The sequence below is a fragment of the Cetorhinus maximus genome, unplaced genomic scaffold, assembly GCF_964194155.1.
Source record: "Cetorhinus maximus unplaced genomic scaffold, sCetMax3.hap1.1 HAP1_SCAFFOLD_1525, whole genome shotgun sequence".
Lineage (NCBI taxonomy): Eukaryota > Metazoa > Chordata > Chondrichthyes > Lamniformes > Cetorhinidae > Cetorhinus > Cetorhinus maximus.
Window position 1 is genome coordinate 12,501 of NW_027597466.1, and position 18,164 is coordinate 30,664.

At 50.1% G+C, this 18,164-nt stretch overlaps 1 protein-coding gene across 1 annotated transcript in view; it reads right to left on the bottom strand.

Annotated features, from left to right (window-relative positions):
• Window positions 1-1,897: 1,897 nt before the first annotated feature.
• Window positions 1,898-18,164, bottom strand: part of LOC144676339 (lens fiber membrane intrinsic protein-like) — a gene marked incomplete at its 3' end in the record, with an annotated part of 50,710 nt that continues 34,443 nt past the window's right edge. The window contains exon 3 of the mRNA XM_078536785.1: window positions 1,898-2,047. Within this exon, the coding sequence (XP_078392911.1) occupies window positions 1,898-2,047 (150 nt within the window). The remainder of the gene's footprint in view (window positions 2,048-18,164) is intronic.

The following is an 18,164-nucleotide window of genomic DNA, read 5'->3' on the forward strand; positions in this document are numbered from 1 at the left end:
ACGGTGAAAATGTTTTGCCTGGTGTCTGGTTAAGTCTGTGGGTTGCTGTTGCCTTAATGGAGATTAGTTTGGGAATTTGTTATAGGTTATGATGGTAGTAATTTGTAGCCATGTGTACATATATTTTAACCTGTGTAAATTAATAAAATGTTTCATTTAGTTTAATGTAAAACCTCAAGAACTGGTGGCCTGATTCCTGCATTTAGAGTTGTGTCTGAAATATAATGCTTAAAAATTATAGGTTATGACAGTTGTTTAAGGTTTCCCTCTGGGAATTTTAAATAACTCCACATTACCATCTGCAATTATCATAAAACTCACACGCACACTCTCACACACACACATACAAACACACATTCACACACACTTACAGACACATTCGCACACACTTACAGACACATTCGCACACTCACAGACACACAGGGCCGCACAGTACCTGACGAGAGTGAATCATTCCCTTCACTCTTTCATTGTCTCTCTCTCTCTTACACTCTTTTCTCACTCTCTCACTCATACTCTCTATCTAGGTTCCTTTCACTCTCACGCACTCTGTCTCTCTCTCTCTCTCTCTCTCCCCTTTCCCTCTCTGCCCCTCTCCTTCACCCTTTCCCCACCCCCTCTCTCTCCCTCCACCCCCTCTCTCCTCCCCCCACCCCTCTCTCTCCCCCCACCCCCTCTCTCCTCCCCCCACCCCCTCTCTCTCCTCCCATCACCTCTCTCCTCCCCCCATCCCCTCTCTCTCCCCCCCACCCCCTCTCTCCCCCCACCCCCTCTCTCTCCCCCCCCCCCCCTCCCTCTCCCCCCCACCCCCTCTCTCTCCCCCCACCCCCTCTCTCCTCCATCCCCTCTCTCCTCCCCCCACCCCCTCTCTCTCCCCCCCACCCCCTCTCTCCTCCCAACCCCTCTCTCCTCCTCCCATCCCCTCTCTCTCCCCCCCACCCCCTCTCTCCTCCCATCCCCTCTCTCTCCCCCCACCCCTCTCTCTCCCCCCACCCCCTCTCTCTCCCCCCCACCCCCCTCTCTCCTCCCATCCCCTCTCTCCTCCTCCCATCCCCTCTCTTCCCCCCCACCCCCTCTCTCCTCCCATCCCCTCTCTCCTCCTCCCATCCCCTCTCTCTCCCCCCCACCCCCTCTCTCCTCCCATCCCCTCTCTCCTCCTCCCATCCCCTCTCTCTCCCCCCCACCCCCTCTCTCCTCCCATCCCCTCTCTCCTCCTCCCATCCCCTCTCTCTCCCCCCCACCCCCTCTCTCCTCCCATCCCCTCTCTCCTCCTCCCATCCCCTCTCTCTCCCCCCCCACCCCCTCTCCTCCCCCCACCCCCTCTCTCTCCCCCCCCACCCCCTCTCTCCTCCCATCCCCTCTCTCCTCCTCCCACCCCCTCTCTCTCCCCCCCACCCCCTCTCTCCTCCCATCCCCTCTCTCCTCCTCCCATCCCCTCTCTCTCCCCCCCACCCCCTCTCTCCTCCCATCCCCTCTCTCCTCCTCCCATCCCCTCTCTCTCCCCCCCACCCCCTCTCTCTCCCCCCACCCCCTCTCTCTCCCCCCCACCCCCTCTCTCCTCCCATCCCCTCTCTCCTCCTCCCACCCCCTCTCTCCCCCCCACCCCCTCTCTCCTCCCATCCCCTCTCTCCTCCTCCCATCCCCTCTCTCCCCCCCCCACCCCCTCTCTCCGCCCCCATTCTCCTCTGTCTCCTTCCCAGCCCGCCTCACCACCCCCGACACCCCCCCTCTCTTCCCCTCGCCTACCTTCCTCTTTCTCCCCTCACCCCACCCCTGTCTCCCCCCACTCCCCTCTCCCTCCCCCTCAATCCTCTCTCCCATCCCCCCCCCTCCCCTCTATCTCTCCCCCCTCCCCCCTGTCTCTGAGCGGTGTCGCGTGGGCTGAGTGGCGACTCACTGGAGATGAAGAACAGGACCCCGGCAGCGAAGGTTCGGTTAAACCTCTCGAAGAAGGAAAAGTGAGCAAAGGCAAGAGCTCCTGCAATTAAACCAGCAAAACAGGACATCGCAGACAGGATCATGAAGGCTCTGGTAGCATTCCAGTAAGCTGCAGGAAAGAGAGGGAGAGGGGGAGAGAGGGAGAGGTGGGGAGAGGGAGAGGAGGGGAGAGAGGGGGAGACAGAGAGAGAGAGAGAGAGAGAGAGACAGAGAGAGACAGAGAGAGAGAGAGAGACAGAGAGGGAGAAAGAGAGAGACAGAGAGAGAGAGAGAGAGACATTGTGCGTGTGAGAGAGGGAGAGAGAGATACAGAAGGAGAGAGAGGGGGAAAGAGGAGGGGAGAAAGAGAGGGGGGAGAGAGAGGGAGAGAGAGATGGAGAGAGAGACGGAGAGAGAGGGAGAGAGAGGGACAGAGAGAGAGACAGACGGACAGACAGACAGGCAGAGAGAGGCAGAGAGGGAGAAGAGTGAGAGAGACAGAGAGAGGAAGACAAAGAGGGAGAGAGAGAGAGGGAGAAAGAGAGAGACAGAAAGAGAGAGAGACACACACAAGGGGAGAGGGAGAGACAGAGACAAAGAGAGAGAGAGCGAGATGGAGAGGGGGAGAGAGAGAGACAGAGAAGAGAGAAAGGGAGAGAGAGAGAAAGTAGAGACAGAGTCAGAGACAGAGAAGAGTGGGAGAGAGGGGGGGGGGAGACGGGGAGAGAGAGGGAGAGAGAGACAAAGAGAGGCAGAGAGGGGGTCAGATGGCGGAGAGGAGTGGGGAGAGAGATGGGGCAGATGGGGAGGAGAGAGAGAGAGAGCGAGAGAGGGGAGAGAGAGGAGTGAGAGAGAAAGAGAAAGGGAGAGAGACAGACGGAGAGAAAATGAGTGACAAAGAGAGAGGTCATATTGGGGAGAGGAGAGAGAAGAGAGGGGGGCAGATGGGGGGTGAGAGAGAGGGGGTAGAGGGGGAAGATGGAGAGGCAGAGACAGATAGAGGAGGAGAGAGAGAGGGGGAGAGAAGGGGAAGAGAGAGAAAGAGGGGGATTGGGAGAGGAAGGGGAGACAGAGAGAGGGGGAGAGAGAGAGGAGAGGGGAGAGAGAGAAAGGGAGAGACAGTATTGAATGAGAGTGGTATAGAGGAGTGATTGGGTCAAATGAAACAGGGAGAGGGAAATGGAGGAAACAAAGTGAAATTAGACATGGCTCAGATCATAACATCTATAAAGAACAGATTAATGGCTCAAACTCCCCTCTTCGTGCTCACTTGTTGAGGATACCGTCCAAATTCTCTACCTGCCCTGGGAGTGTTTGATGGGGACAGTGTAGAGGGAGCTTCACTCTGTATCTAACCCCGTGCTGTACCTGTCCTGGGAGTGTTTGATGGGGACAGTGTAGAGAGAGCTTTACTCTGTATCTAACCCTGTGCTGTACCTGTCCTGGGAGTGTTTGATGGGGACAGTGTAGAGGGAGCTTTACTTTGTATCTAACCCCGTGCTGTACCTGTCCTGGGAGTGTTTGATGGGGACAGTGTAGAGGGAGCTTTACTCTCTATCTCATTCTTTGTTGTTGCCATGACAGCAGATCACAACCTGAAATACTTACAGGTTATTGAAAGTTTTGAGGAAGACTTGTGTTTTTCTGAAAAAGGATATACAAGCAAAAGCTGGCTGAGACTGTAAATTAACCACTTCCTGTAAAATTCCTATGTGAATTACTGAGTAGTCCAGAGAGACCATGGAATGCCCACCTAAACAGGTGTCAAGGCCCACTTCATACAGAGACACTTGAAAGGAAGAGATGAAATGCAAAAGACTGAACTTTAATCTCCTGTGGTTGCAGAGACGATGGAGACTGATTACCATTACAGCAGAAACCACCTCCTGTTGAGTTATATATCAGAATGCGGATATTATCTCAGTTGAAAGAAAGCAGATTCTGGACGAAAAGCATGTTTGTTTTTTTCCCTTCCAGGAATACACAAGGAAATGGGTTAAAAAAACCAAGTGCAAACCTGATCGGTATGTTTGAGTTCCGGTGTGCTTGTGTGTGCTGTGAAGGTCACTGCAAAGGAACAGCAACTAGACATCACTGCAGCTTGCAGGCAACCGTCTCTATCTCTCCCTCTCTCTCATGCTGGAGGTAAGTCAGTAAAGCTACAGTCATAAAGGAAACAGGACAACTCCTTCAGCTAACCTGCAGAAGCAAGTGTCTCCAAACCAACTGCTCAACTGCCAAAGTCAGCTGTGCTGGAATCGCTCAACTTAACGGCTGCAACATTTCACCATCTACTACTCATGGACAAGCCAAAGACTGATTCGCATATCTTTTAAACTTTTATTTTTGGATTCAACTTCTCATTTCTGATCTATTTGTTGCATTTTCATTACTTTTTTCTTGCGTTTTTAGTAATTAATTAACTCACCCTTTCTTTGAGATAAGACAGCCTGGTTAAATTGGCTCTGTCTAAAACATAAATACATTTGCGAGTTTTTGAGTTACACAATATTTTGTCACAGGCCATGGACGAGCAATTTTTTTCCATGAAATATTTGGGTGGAAGCATGTTTCTGGGTGCTTTACAGAATTTTCCCCAACTCTTTCCCTCAGGCACTGAGAGATCATTTGCCCTAAATGTCAGATTGAAATACACAGACACAATCCTCATATCATCACACATTGTGAGTCCAAAACAAAACACAACCATCTACAGGGCCAACAGAGCCCGAGCACATACAAACTCAAGCAACTAAAGCAACAGCCATTCACTCTCAGCACCCAAAACACAGCAAACACAGAGCACAAAAACACCCAACATCCAGCACCCAAAGCAGAGCACCCAGCACCCAACAGACAGCACCCAACACCCAACACACAGCACCCAACACCCAACACACAGCACCCAACACACAGCACCCAACACACAGCACCCAACACCCAACACCCAGCACCCAAAGCAGAGCACCCAGCACCCAACAGACAACACCCAATGCCCAACACACAGCACCCAATACCCAACACACAGCACCCAACACCCAACCCAACACTCAACACACAGCACCCCAACACCCAACAAACAGCATCCAACACCCAACACACAGCACCCAACACCCAACACGCAGCACTCAACACCCAACACACAGCACCCAACACCCAACACCCAACACACAGCACCCAACACCCAACGCAGCACCCAACACGGAAAGCAGCCAACACCCAAGACACAGCACGCAAAACAAAGTACTCAACACCCAACATCCGATGTTCGACGCCTGATGCCTGAGGCCTGAGGCCTGACTGTCTGAACCTGCCACCCAACACCCGAAACCCGACATCCGACACCCACATCCAAAACCCAAGAAGCAAAACACAGCACCCAGCACTGAACACCCCACGCTCAAAACCCAACACTGAACACCCAACACCCAACATCCAACACCAAACATGCAACACTCAACATCATTCAACACACAGCACTCAACACTGAACACCCCAATACCCAAAACACGACATCCAAAACTCTACACCAACACTGAACACCCAACACTGAACACCCAACATGCAACACTGAACACCCAAGTCCCAGACACTCAATAGCTAATACCCAACACTCAGCACTGACTACCCAACACCCAGCACCCAACACTCAACACCCATCATCCAACACCCAACACTTAACACCCATAACCAAACACCTAACACTGAACACCCAACATTCAACATTGAACAGCCAATTCCCAACACCCAACACTCGACACTCGACACCTAACACTCAACACCCACCACCCAACACTGAACACCCAACACCCAATACTGAACACCCAACATTCAACACTTAACACCCAATGCTGAACACCCAATAGTGAACACCCAACATTCAACACTGAGCACCCAATGCCCAACTCTCAACACCAACACACAACACCTAAAACCAAACACTCAACACCCAACATTAAACGCCCAAGACCCAAAAGCCAAGACCCAAAACTCAACACCCAATACCCAACACGCAATTCTCAACACCCAACGCTCAACACTTAACACCCATAACCGAACACCAAATACTGAACACCCAACACACAACAATGAACACCAAATATCCAACACTGAACAGCCAATGCCCAACACTCAACACTGAACACCCAATGCCCAACCCTCAACACCCAACACTCAACGCCCAACACTGAACATCCAACACTCAACAGTCAACAACCAACACACAACACTCAACACCCAACACTCAACATCCACCACCCAACATCCAACGCTCAACACTCAACACCAACATCCGTCACCCAAAATACAACACTGACCACCAAACACCCAACACTTAACACCAAAACCCATCACCCAAAACTCAAAACTGACCAGCCAAAACTCAACACTTAACACCCAACACTGAATACCCAACACTGAACACCTAACATTGAACACTGAACCGCCAATGGCCAACACCCAACACCCAACATCCAACACTTAACACTCAGCACCCAACACTCAACACTGAATATTCAACACTCAATACTCTACACCAAACACTCAACACTCAACACTCAACACTGAACATTGAACATTGAACACCCAACACTCAACACCCAACACCAAATACTCAACACCCAACACTCAACACTCAACACAGAACACACAACACCCAACACTCAACACCCATCATTCAATACACAGCACTCAAAACTGAACACCAAACACCCAACACCCAACACCCAACACTCAACACCCAACACTGAACAGCCAATGCCCAACACTCAACACCCAAGACCCAAAACCCAACACCCACCACCCAACACTCAACATCAAACCCCATCACCCAAAAACACAACACTGACCACCATTCACCCAACACTTAACACACAACACTGAATACCCAACATTGAACATCTAACAGCCAACACTGAACAGCTAATGGCCAACCCCTAACACTCACCACCCAACACCCAACATTCAACACCCAACACTCAAAACTCAACACCCAACACCCAACACTCAACACTCACCATTCAACACACAGCACTCAAAACTGAACACCAGGAACACCCAACACCTAACACTCAACACTCAACACTCAACACCCAACACCCAATACTCAACACTCAGCACTCAGCACTCAACACTCAGCATTCAACATGCAACACCTAACACTGAACACCCAACACTCAACACAACACTGAACATGCAACACTCAACACTTAACTCCCAACACCCAACACCCAACACTGAACACCCAACAGTCAGCACTCAACACTCAACATGCAACACCTAACACTGAACACCCAACACTCAACACTGAACATGCAACACTCAACACTTAACTCCCAACACCAAACACCCAACACTGAACACCCAATTTCCAACTCTCAACACCCAACACTCACCGCTGAAGACCCAACACCCAACATCCAACACACAACACTCAACACTTAACAGCCAACACTGAACACCCAACACTGAACACTCAACACTGGACACCAAACACCCACCACCCAACACCGAACACCCAACACTCAACACTGAACACCGAACACTCAAACCCATAACCGAACATGTAACACTGAACACTCAACATCCAACACTGAACACTCAACATCCAACACTCACCACTCAACACCCGACACCCAAAATGCAATGCTGAACACCCACCACCCAACGCTGAACACCCAACACCCAATACTGAACACCAACACCCAACACCCAACACTCAACACTCAACACCCAACACTCAACACTCAACACTCAACATCCAACACCCAACACTCAACACTGAACACCTAACAGCCAACACTGAACAGCCAATGGCCAATACCCAACACTCACCACCCAACACCCAACATCCAACACCAGACACTCAACATCCAACACCTAACACTCAACATCCAACACCTGACACTCAACATCCAACACCTAACACTCAACGCCCCAACACCAAACATTCAATGCTTGACACTCAGCACTGAACGCCCAACACACAACACTGAACATGCAACACTAAACACCCAACATACAACACTCAACACTCAACACCCAACACCCAATACCAAATGCTGATGTTGGAATGACCAATCAACATCAAACCCTGGACACCGGATGTCCAACACCCAACACTGAATACCCAAGCCCGACACTCAACACTCAACACCCAACACTCAACATCCAACACTCAACGCCCAAGACTGAACACCTAACAGCCAACACTGAACAGCCAATGGCCAATACCCAACACTCACCACCCAACACCCAACACCTAACACCCAACATCCAACACCAGACACTCAACATCCAACACCTAACACTCAACATCCAACACCTGACACTCAACATCCAACACCTAACACTCAACACCCCAACACCAAACATTCAATGCTCGACACTCAGCACTGAACACCCAACACACAACACTGAACATGCAACACTCAACACCCAACACACAACACCTAACACTGAACACCAAACACTCAACACTGAACATGCAACACTCAACACTGAACATGCAACACTCAACACTTAACTCCCAACACAAAATACCCAACAATGAACGCCCAATATCCAAGACTGAACACCCAATTCCCAGCTCTCAACACCCAACACTCACCGCTGAAGACCCAACATCCAACACCCAACATCCAACACCCAACATTCAACACTCAACACTTAACACCCAACACTGAACACCCAACACTGAACACCCAACACTCCACGCTGAACACCCAACACTCAATGCTGAACACCAAACACCCACCACCAAACATTGAACACCCAACACTCAACACCCAACACACAATACCCATGAATGAACATGTAACACTGAACACCCAACATCTAACACTGAACAGCCAATGCCCAACACTCAACACCCAACACTCAACAGCCAACAGCCAACATGCAATGCTGAACACCCAACATGCAACACTGAACACCCAACACCCAACACTTAACACCCAACAATCAACACTCAACATTCAACACCCAACACTCAACGCCCAACACCGAACACCCAACACTGAACACTCAACACGCCATGCTGAACACCCAACACTCAACTATGAACACTAAACACCCACCACCCAACAACGAACACCCAACACTCAACACTGAACACCCAACACCCAACGCTCAATACCCATAACCGAACATGTAACACTGAACACTCAACGTCCAACACTGAACAATCAACACCCAACACCGGACACCCAACATGCAACGCTGAACACCCAACACCCAACACTGAACACCCAACACCCAATACTGAACACCAACACCCAACACCCAACACTCAACACTCAACACCCAACACTCAACGTTGAACATCCAACACTGAACACCTAACACCTAATTCTCAACAGTCAACACCCAACACACAACACCCAACACTCAACACTCACCACCCAACATCCAATGCTCAACACTCGACGCTGAACACCCAGTATTCCAAACTGAACACCCAACACGCAACACCCAACACCCAACACTCAACACTTAACACCCAACACCGAACACCCAATATCCAACACTGAACTGCCAATGCCCAACACCCAACACTCAACTCCCAACACCTAAAACACAACACCAAACACTAAGTACCCAAGACACAAAACTCAACACTCAACACCCAATATCCAACAGCCAACACTCAACACCCAATACCCAATACCCAACACCCAACACTCAACATCGACACCCATCACCCAAAACTCAACACTGACCACCCAATACTCAGCTCTCAACATCCAGCACCCGATGGTCAACAATGACTAACAAACATCAAACCCTGAACAACGAATGTCCAACACCCAACACTGAATACCCAAGCCCAACACTCAACATTGAACACTCAACACTCAAAGCACAACACTCAAAACCCGGCATTCAACGCATAACACCCAGCACCAAACACCCAACACTTAACACCCAACATCCAACACAGAACACCCAATGCCCAAATATCAACACCCAACACTCAATACCCAACACCTAAAACCCAACACTCAACACTCAACACCCAGCAACTAAAGATCAACACCCAACACTAAACACCCAACACTCAACACTAAACACTCAACACTCAACACTCAACAATCAACACCCAACACCCAACACTCAACACTCAACACTCACCACTCACCACTCACCACCCAACACCCAACACCCAACACCCAACACTCAACACCCAACACCCAACACAACACCCAACGCCCAACGTCCAACGCCCAACACTCAACACCCAGCACCCAACACTCAACATCCAAAACTCAACACCCAACACTCAACACTCAACACACAACACTCAACACCCAACACCCAACATCCAACACCCAACACACAACACTCAACCCCAAAACTCAACACTCAACATCCAACACTCAACACCAGCACCCAACACCCAACACTCAACATCCAACACTCAACACCCAACACCCAACACTCAACACTCAACACCCAACACTCAACACCCAACACCCAACATCCAACACCCAACACACAACACTCAACCCCAACACTCAACACTCAACATCCAACACTCAACACCAGCACCCAAAACCCAACACTCAACACCAACACTCAACACCCAACACTCAACACTCAATACCAGCAACCGACACCCAACACCCAACACCAACACCCAACACCCAACACCCAACACTCAACACCAGCACCCAACACTCAACACCAAAACCCAACACTCAACACTCAACACCCAACACCCAACACTCAACACTCAACACCCAACACCCAACAATCAACACTCAACACCCAACACTCAACACCAACACTCAACACCCAACACCCAACACTCAACACCAGCACCCAACACTCAACATCCAACACTCAACACCCAACACCCAACACTCAACACTCAACACCCAACACTCAACCCCAACACTCAACACCAACACTCAACACTCAACATCCAACACTCAACACCAGCACCCAACACCCAACACTCAACACCAACACCCAACACTCAACACCCACCACCCAACACTCAACACCAAACCCCATCACCCAAAAACACAACACTGACCACCATTCACCCAACACTTAACACACAACACTGAATACCTAACAATGAACATCTAACAGCCAACACTGAACAGCCAATGGCCAACCCCTAACACTGACCACCCAACACCTAACATTCAACACCCAAAACTCAAAACTCAACACCCAACACCCAACACCCAACACTTAACACCCAACAATCAACACTCAACATTCAACACCCAACACTCAACGCCCAACACCGAACACTCAACACTCAACACCAGCACCCAACACCCAACACTCAACACCATCACCCAACACTCAACACAGAACACTCAACACCAGCACCCAACACCCAACACTCAACACTCAACTCCCAACACCCAACATCCAACACCCAACACTCAACACCCAACACTCAACCCCAACACTCAACACCAGCACCCAACACCCAACACTCAGCACTCAAAACCCAACACCCAACATCCAACACCCAACACTCAACACCCAACACTCAACCCCAACAGTCAACACCAACAGTCAACACTCAACATCCAACACTCAACACCAGCACCCAACACCCAACACTCAACACCAACACCCAACACTCAACACCCACCACCCAACACTCAACACCAAACCCCATCACCCAAAAACACAACACTGACCACCATTCACACAACACTTAACACACAACACTGAATACCTAACATTGAACATCTAACAGCCAACACTGAACAACCAATGGCCAACCCCTAACACTCACCACCCAACACCTAACATTCAACACCCAACACTCAAAACTCAACACCCAACACCCAACACTCAACAATCAACACCCAACACCCAACACTCAACACTCACCACTCACCACCAAACACCCAAAACCCAACACCCAACACCCAACACTCAACACCCAACACCCAACACTCAACACTCAACAACCAACACCCAACAACCAACGCCCAACACTCAACACCCAACACTCAACACTCAACATCCAACACTCAACACACAACACCCAATACTCAACACTCAACACCCAACACTCAACACTCAACACAGAGCACCCAACATCCAACACCCAACACTCAACACCCAACAATCAACCCCAACACTCAACACTCAACATCCAACACACAACACCAGCACCCAACACCCAACACTCAACACCCAACACTCAACCCCAACACACAACACTCAACATCCAACACTCAACACCAGCAACCAACACCCAACACTCAACACCAACACCCAACACTCATCACCCAACACGCAACACTCAACACCAGCACCCAACACCCAACACTCAACACCCAACGCCCAACATCCAACACCCAACACTCAACACCCAACACTCAACCCCAACACTCAACACCAACACTCAACGCTCAACATCCAACACTCAACACCAGCAACCAACACCCAAAACTCAACACCAACACGCAACACTCAACACCCATCACCCAACACGCAACACCAGCACCCAACACTCAACACCAACACCCAACACTCAACACTCAACACTCAACACCCAACACCAAACACTCAACACTCAACACTCAACACCCAACACTCAACACCCAACACCCAACACCCAACACTCAACACTCAACACCCAACACCCAACATCCAACACCCAACACTCAACACCCAACACTCAACCCCAACACTCAACACTCAACATCCAACACTCAACACCAGCACCCAACACCCAACACTCAACACCAACACCCAACACTCAACACCCAACACCCAACACTCAAAACCAGCACCCAACACCCAACACTCAACACTCAACACCCAACACCCAACATCCAACACCCAACACCCAACATCCAACACCCAACACTCAACACCCAACACTCAACCCCAACACTCAACACTCAACATCCAACACTCAACACCAGCGCCCAACACCCAACACTCAACACCAACACCCAACACTCAACACCCAACACCCAACACTCAACACCAGCACCCAACAGTCAACACCAACACCCAGCACTCAACACTCAACACTCAACACCCAACACCCAACACTCAACACTCACCACTCAACACCCAACACCCAACACCCAACACCCAACACCCAACACTCAACACTCAACACCCAGCACCCAACACTCAACACTCAACACCCAACACCCAACATCCAACACCCAACACTCAACACCCAACACTCAACCCCAACACTCAACATCCAACACTCAATACCCAACACCCAACACCCAACAACCAACACTCAACACTCAACACCCAACACCCAACACTCATCACCCAACACCCAACATCCAACACCCAACACTCAACACCCAACACTCAACACTCAACCCCAACACTCAACACTCAACATCCAACACTCAACACCAGCACCCAACACCCAACACTCAACACCAAGACCCAACACTCAACACCCAACACCAAACACTCAACACCAGCACCCAACACTCATCACCAGCACCCAACACTCAACACCAACACGCAACACTCAACAGTCAACACCCAACACCCAACACTCAACACTCACCACTCAACACCCAACACTCAACTCCCAACACCCAACACCCAACACTCAACACTCAACACCCAACACCCAACACTCAACACTCAACACCCAACACTCAACACCAACACTCAACACCCAGCACCCAAAACTCAACACCAACACTCAACACCCAGCACCCAACACTCAACACCAGCACCCAACACCCAAAAATCAACACCAACATCCAACATTCAACACCCAACACTCAACACTCAACACCAGCACCGAACACCCAACACTCAGCACTCTACTCCCAACACCCAACATCCAACACCCAACACTCAACACCCTACACTCAAACCCAACACTCAACACCAACACTCAACGCTCAACATCCAACACTCAACACCAGCAGCCAACACCCAACACTCAACACCAACACCCAACACTCAACACCCAACACCCAACACTCAACACAAGCACCCAACACTCATCCCCAACACCCAACACTCAACCCCAACACCCAACACTCAACACTCAACACTCAACACCCAACACTCAACACTCACCACTCAACACCCAACACTCAACACCCAACAACCAACACCTTACACCCAACACTCAACACCCAACACCCAACACTCAACACTCAACACCCAACACCCAATATCCAACACCCAACACTCAACACCCAACACTCAACCCCAACACTCAACACTCAACATCCAACACTCAACACCCAACACCCAACACTCAACACCCAACACCCAACACCCAACACCCAACACTCAACACCCAACACCCAACACTCAACACTCAACACCCAACACCCAACATCCAACACCCAACACTCAACACACAACACTCAACCCCAACACTCAACACTCAACATCCAACACTCAACACCAGCACCCAACACCCAACACTCAACACTCAACACCCAACACCCAACATCCAACACCCAGCACTCAACACCCAACACTCAACCCCAACACCAACACTCAACGATCAACATCCAACACTCAACACCAGCAACCAACACTCAAAACTCAACACCAACACCCAACACTCAACACCCAACACTCAACCCCAACACTCAACACTCAACATCCAACACTCAACACCAGCACTGAACACCCAACACTCAACACCAACACCCAACACTCAACACCCAACACCCAACACTCAAAACCAGCACCCAACATCCAACACTCAACACTCAACAACCAACATCCAACATACAACACCCAACACCCAACATCCAACACCCAACACTCAACCCCAACACTCAACACTCAACATCCAACACTCAACACCCAACACCCAACAACCAACACCCAACACTCAACACTCAACACCCAACACCCAACACTCAACACCCAACACCCAACATCCAACACCCAACACTCAACACCCAACACTCAACCCCAACACTCAACACTCAACATCCAACACTCAACAACAGCACCCAACACCCAACACTCAACACCGACACCCAACACTCAACACCCAGCACCCAACACTCAACACCAGCACCCAACACCCAACATTCAACACTCAACACCCAACACCCAACATCCAACACCGAACACTCAACACCCAACACTCAACCCCAACACTCAACATCCAACACTCAACACCAACACCCAACACCCAACACTCAACACCAACACCCAACACTCCACACCCAACACCGAACACTCGACACCAGCACCCAACACCCAACACTCAACACTCAACACCCAACACCCAACATCCAACACCCAACACTCAACACCCAACACTCAACCCCAACACTCAACACCAACACCCAACACTCAACACCCACCACCCAACACTCAACACCAAACCCCATCACCCAAAAACACAACACTGACCACCATTCACCCAACACTTAACACACAACACTGAATACCTAACATTGAACATCTAACAGCCAACACTGAACAGCCAATGGCCAACCCCTAACACTCACCACCCAACACCTAACATTCAACACCCAACACTCAATACTAAACACCCAACAACCAACACTCAACAATCAACACCCAACACCAAACACTCAACACTCACCACTCACCACCCAACACTCAAAACTCAACACCCAACACCCAACACTCAACAGCCAACACACAACACTCAACACTCAACAACCAACACCCAACATCCAACGCCCAACCCTCAACACCCAACACTCAACACTCAACATCAAACACTCAACACCCAACACCCAACACCCAACACTCAACACTCAACACCAAACACTCAACACCCAACACCCAACATCCAACACCCAACACTCAATACCCAAAACTCAACCCCAACACACAACACTCAACATCCAACACTCAACACCAGCACCCAACACCCAACACTCAACACCAACACTCAACACCCAACACCCAACACTCAACACCAGCAACCAACAGCCAACACTCAACACCAACACCCAACACTCAACACACAACACCCAACACTCAACACCAGCACCCAACACACAACACTCAACACCCAACACCCAACATACAACACCCAACACTAAACACCCAACACCCAACACTCAACACCAGCACCCAACATTCAACACCAACACCCAACACTCAACATTCAACACCCAACACCCAACACTCAACACTCACCACTCAACACCCAACACTCAACACCCAACACCAACACCCAACACTCAACACTCAACACCCAACACCCAACACTCAACACTCAACACCCAGCACTCAACACCAACACTCAACACCCAACGCCCAACACTCAACACCAGCACCCAACACCCAACACTCAACACCAACACCCAACATTCAACACCCAACACCCAACACTCAACACCAGCACCCAACACCCAACACTCAACACTCAACACCCAACACCCAACATCCAACACCCAACACTCAACACCCAACACTCAACCCCAACACTCAACACCAACACTCAACGCTCAACATCAAACACTTAACACCAGCACCCAACACCCAACACTCAACACCAACACCCAACACTCAACACCCAACACCCAACACTCAACACCACCACCCAACACTCAACACCAACACTCAACACTCAACACTCAACACCCAACACCCAACACTCAACACTCACCACTCAACACCCAACACTCAACACCCAACACTCAACCCCAACACTCAACACTCAACATCCAACACTCAATACCCAACACCCAACACCCAACAACCAACACTCAACACTCAACACCCAACACCCAACACTCATCACCCAACACCCAACATCCAACACCCAACACTCAACACCCAACACTCAACACTCAACCCCAACACTCAACACTCAACATCCAACACTCAACACCAGCACCCAACACCCAACACTCAACACCAAGACACAACACTCAACACCCAACACCCAACACTCAACACCAGCACCCAACACTCATCACCAGCACCCAACACTCAACACCAACACGCAACACTCAACAGTCAACACCCAACAACCAACACTCAACACTCACCACTCAACACCCAACACTCAACTCCCAACACCCAACACCCAACACTCAACACTCAACACCCAACACCCAACACTCAACACTCAACACCCAACACTCAACACCAACACTCAACACCCAGCACACAAAACTCAACACCAACACTCAACACCCAGCACCCAACGCTCAACACCAGCACCCAACACCCAACAATCAACACCAACATCCAACATTCAACACCCAACACTCAACACTCAACACCAGCACCCAACACCCAACACTCAGCACTCAACACCCAACACCCAACATCCAACACCCAACACTCAACAGCCTACACTCAACCCCAACACTCAACACCAACACTCAACGCTCAACATCCAACACTCAACACCAGCAGCCAACACCCAACACTCAACACCAACACCCAACACTCAACACCCAACACCCAACACTCAACACAAGCACCCAACACTCAACCCCAACACCCAACACTCAACACTCAACACTCAACACCCAACACCCAACACTCAACACTCACAACTCAACACCCAACACTCAACACCCAACAACCAACACCCTACACCCAACACTCAACACCCAACACCCAACACTCAACACTCAACACCCAAAACCCAACATCCAACACCCAACACTCAACACCCAACACTCAAACCCAACACTCAACACTCAACATCCAACACTCAACACCCAACACCCAACACTCAACACCCAACACCCAACACCCAACACCCAACACTCAACATTCAACACCCAACACCCAACACTCAACACTCAACACCCAACACCCAACATCCAACACCCAACACTCAACACACAACACTCAACCCCAACACTCAACACTCAACATCCAACACTCAACACCAGCACCCAACAACCAACACTCAACACTCAACACCCAACACCCAACATCCAACACCCAGCACTCAACACCCAACACTCAACCCCAACACCAACACTCAACGCTCAACATCCAACACTCAACACCAGCAACCAACACCCAAAACTCAACACCAACACCCAACACTCAACACCCAACACTCAACCCCAACACTCAACACTCAACATCCAACACTCAACACCAGCACCCAACACCCAACACTCAACACCAACACCCAACACTCAACACCCAACACCCAACACTCAAAACAAGCACCCAACATCCAACACTCAACACTCAACAACCAACACCCAACATACAACACCCAACATCCAACACCCAACACTCAACACCCTACACTCAACCCCAACACTCAACACTCAACATCCAAC